At 53.8% G+C, this 6,000-nt stretch overlaps 1 protein-coding gene across 1 annotated transcript in view; it reads left to right on the top strand.

Annotated features, from left to right (window-relative positions):
- Nucleotides 1-4,626, top strand: part of LOC121448440 (tumor necrosis factor receptor superfamily member 8-like) — a 50,837-nt gene extending 46,211 nt beyond the window's left edge. Inside the window, exon 13 of the mRNA XM_041652482.1 lies at nt 2,499-4,626. Within this exon, the coding sequence (XP_041508416.1) occupies nt 2,499-2,743 (245 nt within the window). The 3' untranslated portion in view covers nt 2,744-4,626. The remainder of the gene's footprint in view (nt 1-2,498) is intronic.
- The last annotated feature ends 1,374 nt before the right edge of the window (nt 4,627-6,000 follow it).

Consider the following 6,000-nt stretch of genomic DNA (forward strand, 5'->3'; position numbering starts at 1 on the left):
CCCATTAAGTTCCCAACAAGGACAAATGGGCCTAAACCTTCTTCTCTGGCTGTGCCCCCTCTGCCTCTCCTTTCCATCACTTCCCCTAAGCAGCTGGGGGTGGGGAGCCTGTGCTGCCTGTAGAGGTCAGAGGACAACTTGTATGTGTCAGTTTTCTCCTTCTACCATGTGGGTCCCAGGGATCGGACTTAGGTCTTTGGGTTTGGCAGAAAATACTTCCATCTGTTGAGCCATCTTGAAATACCTTCCTCTCTCATCTACATAATTTTCTCTGTCTATTCTCTCTTTCTCTCTCTGTCTCTCTCTCTCTCTCGTTTGCCAATGCATGAGTGTGGAGGTCAGAGTACAGCTTTTGGGAGTCAGGTCTCTACTTCAACCACGTGAATCCTGGGGATTGAGCTCAGGTTGTTGGCTCGGTGTCAGGCACCATATCCTCTGCTTCTCAGTTCCCCGGCCCCTCATCTCTCCTTTGTCGGCTCCTCTGACCTGTTCTGAGGTGAACCCAGCACCTGACCTATGGTCCCATCTGTCGTTTTTAGTACCAGGGATTGAACCTGGTGCCTTCTACATGCTTGGGAGTGTCCTACTACTGAGCTACAGACCACCCATGTTTGTTTTAAACTTTTATTTTTAAAATTGAAAATTGTGTGTGTGGTGTGTTTGAATGTGCATGCGTTCGTGTGTGCGTGCATGTGTGTGTGTGTGCATGAGTGCATGTGTGTGTGAGTATTCATGTGTGTGTATGTGCAGAAGCCAGGGGTTGACATTGGTTGTCCTGATTGCTCTCCACCTTATGTCTTGCAGCAGAGTCTCTCACTTGAACCCAGAGCTCACTGATGCAATTAGCCTAGCTAGTCAGCTTGCTTAGGGATCCCCTGTCTCTGCCTCCCATATGTCATTACAGGCTGTTGCCACACCCACCCAGGCATCACATGGCTGCTGGGGTTCTGAACTGTGGTCTTCATCCTTGTAGAACCAGCACTCACTTTGCCTGCTAGACAACCTCCCTGGCTTTTGTCTGCTTTCTGGATAACCTTGAACTTCTGATCCTCAGGTCTCCTTGTCCGCTTGCGGCTGTTACAGACTTGCAATGCTGCACATACTTCCCTCTCCGCAGCATCCTTTTTACTTTTTTCTTTGGGACCGAATTTTACTGAGTTGTCCAGGCTGGCCTTGAACCCACTCACTTTGTAGCCCAAACTAGCCTTGAACTTGCTGTCTTCCTGCCTCAGTTTCTCCAGATTTAGTTCTGAGCCGCCAGGCCCTGCCTGGCTCCCATCTTCTGCCAGCCCCTCAGATGATGGAGGATGTGGGGTGGGGGCTGAGGAACCCGTGGGACACACAGTTTGCTTCTTTCTCTTGCCCTTCCCTCTGCTTGTTGTTATTTCCTATACTTCTCTCTCCCTGGGTGTGTGGGAAACCGAAATAGAAGAGCTGGCATTGGTGCAATGCTCTCAGGCATGTCAGGGCATCTGGGAGGCTTCTGGGCTTCCTGAATCTGAGGGTGTAACCCGGAGGCAGGGGTCCATGTGCCCCCTGCCTCCACCCACCCCCACTCTTAAGTTCCTTTTTGAGCTTCCCCATTCTCTCTGCAGAGTCCATTGCAGAATGGGACAGCGGGAGGAGGGGATGCAGCCCCTGGCTGAAGCCATAGGTGCCATGCCCATGAGTAGAGTCAGCTGCCCCTGTGAATCCAGGCTTCTGCTTCCCAGTGCAAAGGGCTTTGTTTCCCCAAGGTTCCCCGACTCCCTCCACAAAAGGCCATTCCAGCAACCCTCCTGGATCAGCCTGTGCTAAGGACGGTCGCATGTCCTAGTGTTGGGGACTAGGTTACCCGTCCACTTGACACTCATCATCCACCCTGCTGGCTGTCAGTGAGACTCGGGAAGCTGCTGACCGAAGCACAGAGTCCCCAGCTGCTGTTGGGTATCAGGACCCACGCTTCTGAAGAGTATGGCTAACCAACCAGCCAAGTTTGCCCAGACTGACAAGGCTTCCTGGGACATGGGACTATCAGTCCCAGGCAAACCAGGTCACGTTGGGCAGCCGGGGTGAAAATGAGGGTAGCCAGGCGGCTGGACATTTCTCTGGAGGTGTCCCCGAATCTTACCTTAGGGAGGCCTCAGGTTCTTAGCCAGGTAGTAGATTAGATTAACAGTGGTGATAGTGAGGGGCTGTTCATGGGAATACTGGGCCCCAGAGCTGGCTCTTGAGAAGAGCCAGGAACATCTGTGGCTCTGTCGTGTCTCCTAGTGCTCCTGCTATCCTGGCCTCTTTTACGGTTTATCTCCTGGACTGAATGCATTTTATCTTTCTCTGATCACCTGATGACACGCCTGGGAAATCATGGGTGGCCCCACAAAGTTTTCTCCATGCCAGAGAGGCGGTGTTATCTGTCTGAAGTCTCTCAGCAGGCGAGGTGGAAATGGGCTGAGGCCGTGGTCTCGCCGGGCTGAGGCCATGGTCTCCCCGCCCTCACACCTCCCCTTGCTTTGCAGAGAAGATCTACATCATGAAGGCTGACACGGTGATTGTGGGCTCTGTAAAGACCGAAGTCCCTGAGGGCCGGGGTCTGGCGGGATCTCCGGAGCCTGAGCTTGAAGCGGCATTGGAAGTGGACCATGCCCCTCACTACCCGGAGCAGGAGACAGAACCACCTCTGGGCAGCTGCACTGAGGTCATGTTCTCAGTGGAGGAAGGGGGAAAGGAGGACCACGGGCCCACGATGGTCTCTGAGAAGTGACACCCAGTGTTAGCTGGGGCTAGAGAGCAGCTGAGTCTACCCTCAAGATCAGGTTAGCTCCAAGCTGGAAAGCTATTGTGGCTTGAACTAAAGCCCCAGAATTCAGTGGTAGCCCAGAGTGAAGCCTTCAGCTGCTGCCCAGAGCACTGACTTCTGTGTCCCCATGGTGGGCACTCGCTGTCAGGCTAGTGTCCGCTCAGGGAGAAGCCACAGGCTGGATCCAAGCCTCCTTGCCAACACCCTTGTGGCTTGCCGTCTCTCCCTGGGTCTCAGGTGATGGCTATACTGGCATGCTACCAGCCTCTGGTTCTTGTACACATGGCACCCTGTGGGCAAAGCACCGGCACCAATTGGTCCTACTCCTGAGGCAAAGGGAAGTTAAAGGGTGAACGCTCGTCACCACTGGCACCGTGACAGCCTGCACCCACCATCACATAGGCCTCTGCTCCACAGGGAATGCACGCAAAGAGACTCTCCTGGCCCAGCCTCCCTGAACTGAAGCCTACAAAATGGGCTGGAGATAACTCATTGTCCTTGAATGACCCTACCACGAAGCCTTTGGAAACCCAGATATCTTTGGATCCCCCCCAAAGTGGCTGCAGTGACCTCCCTTCCCCCAGCGCTGCTAGAGGCTCTGCTTTGCCCAGGGACTTCCTGTCACATGGAGATGGGAGTACCGCCATCCCAGGGGTCCTCCGCTCTTTGTGGCACCATCTATTCCACCTTAGAAATGGAAGAGCATTGTCCCCTAAGCACCAGGATCAGGCCTGGCACCTAGTGCCCCTGCTCTAGCGGGTTGGAGCCTGGATGTCGCAGGAAGCCCGGTCACTCTGCTTGTCATACTCTGAACTCGTGGTGAGGGAGCAATACTGGTGGACGGACATACCTGGAGTTCTGCTGAGAATTGAACCCGTGGCCTTGCATGTGCCAGGCAAATGCGGCAGGGCCGGTTTACACCCCCAACCCCAGCATCTCACACTAAGTACTAAAGCTGCTGTGACTGCCAGCCTGGCTCGCTCCCAGGACCTGCAATAAACAAGCAGCCGACTGGATGGGATGACACATCGGGCTGCTGGTCTGTGGCCACCCGGGGACTCTGGACTTACCCTTGGGCCAGGCAGGGAGAGTTCTGTTTACTCACTAGCTGCTCACTCTCTGGAGGAAGCTGGGGCCCTGTAAGGAATCACAAGGGGAGTTTCTGAAACTGCCTGGATCTTTGGGGGAACATCAGAGCGGCTGGGTGCCACCAGGGCACCACCAGAGGCCTTCTACCAGGTTTGGGATCCTGGCCAGAAGGGATGTGTGTGGGGGCTGGGTAGTTGCCCAATTGCCTTGTGCAAGGACACAGTGGGTGTGTGGGCATACACAGTGACCCTAAAGCCATGTCGTGATGACCATATGGACACCACACTCCTGAGTGGAAGATATTGCCAAACTCTCTCTCTTCGCCCCCTCTCTTTAGATAGGATCTTTTTTTGTATTCTATGTTAGTCTCAAACACAATATGTAGCCCAGACTGACCCTGAACCTTTGACCCGCCTACATTAGCTTCCTGAGTGATTTTAGGTTTGAGCCACCATGCCAGACTGCCACACACTTCAACAGAGTGACATATTCCTTTGCAAAGTGGTCCTTCACATGATTTTTGACCCTCTAAAATGTGGAAGTGTGAGGCTGCAGACTGATCACAGAATATGAGAGATGAGGAACCCCTGAGCACCAAGGCTGGCAGCGGTCTCTCTTCCCCCAAGCAGGGAGACTCCATGTATATGGCACTCACAGCTGAGGGTAAGGGGTCTGTGGCCAGCAGCGTGCCCCTTAAATCTCTCCATGTCCATCCAGGCCGTGCCCTCCTTCCCGATGAAGGCCTAGTCTCTGAGGATGCTGGGAATAAATGGTCTCTGCTCACAAGGCTGCCTTTGGTATTTGTAGAAAGACTCCTGGGCCTCTCTAGCACTTTCTTCCTACAGGCAGGTTTGGGCCACACAGCTTTGGGAAAGGGAAACTGTGTTGCTGGAGGAGCCGGGGTCTACGGAACCCAAGGCTTCTATGGCTGAGGAAGAGAGGCCCCGCCACGCTGCACACCACTCAGGGCGGACAGAGCTCCAGCTGTAGGCAGTTAGCCCAGAGTCTCCCCTCACTGGCTTCTGTCTACTCCATTCCTAGGATGACGGTCGCCTGCCCACACCTGTGCCTTACCCTCAGCCTGTCACTGAAGCAGCTTCTGGTTGGCCATGTCGTCAGGCCAGGAACCAGAGCTCTCCTGACGGGGCCCTTCCTAAGCTCTATCTGTTCTGATGTCCAGGACAGTAAAGAGATCCTTGTTCTCAAGGGGGCAGCACTGTGTGGTGAGGGACTCCGCCCCCACCTCTTCCTAAACAGTTGCCCACTGTTGGTAAGTGTTCAGTTCTTTGATGCTGTTTCTTCCCAAAGCAGTCCTGTAGAAAGAATCCCAAGACCTGGCACTGGTCCCTGTGACGGGACAAGGGGGCTGAGTTCCCCAAACTTCTTTTTCCCTCTTGACCTTGCTTCCCAACAGTGAGTACGCCATCCTCACCGGGAGTAGGCGTGAGAGTGTTCATGCAGAGGTCCTGTCCCTAGCTATTGCTCTCTGAGTGTCTCCCCTTGTACCTAGGGAACCGGTGCTCAGATGTAGGTTCAAATCCCAGCTCTCCCAGTGACCAACCAGAGAGCTTGCTTGATCCCTTGAATACTATCATCATCTGTTGCTAGGACTCAACACTTGAGACTGTGAAATTTATTAAGAAAAAAGTGTATTCTGGCTCATGGTTCTGGCAGATAGAAAATCCCCAACTGAACAGCCTCGTCTAAAGAGGCTGTAGCCTTGACTCAACTGTGGTGGGGGAACCGGGTCAAGTAGGTAAACATGGGTCAACCTACTCTCATGGTAACTTCCAGTCCTCAGACAGTGTGGACTTACTCCTGAGGGGCCCAGTGAGTGTCCTTAGTGACCCAGCCCTCCTACGGTCCCTGCCTCCCACTCTTGCTACAACAGCTGCTGGATCTCAAACATGACCTTTGAGGGGCCTCACCGTGCTCACCCTGCAGCTCTATTTCCTCATCTGTGAAATGGGTATTGGTGTCAACCTGAGAGTACTGTAGGGGTGTCACTCATGACTAGTGATTTGGGTTTTTATTCCATCCCCGTGGCCACTTGTCCAGAGTGAGCCCATCCTGTGCTATAGATTTGGGCTTTCTCTCTCACGTAAGAGAGTCTCCTCTCAGGGGGCATTAGC

The sequence above is a fragment of the Microtus oregoni genome, unplaced genomic scaffold (genome assembly GCF_018167655.1).
Source record: "Microtus oregoni isolate MIOR12 unplaced genomic scaffold, Mior012 000005F_ref0000423, whole genome shotgun sequence".
Lineage (NCBI taxonomy): Eukaryota > Metazoa > Chordata > Mammalia > Rodentia > Cricetidae > Microtus > Microtus oregoni.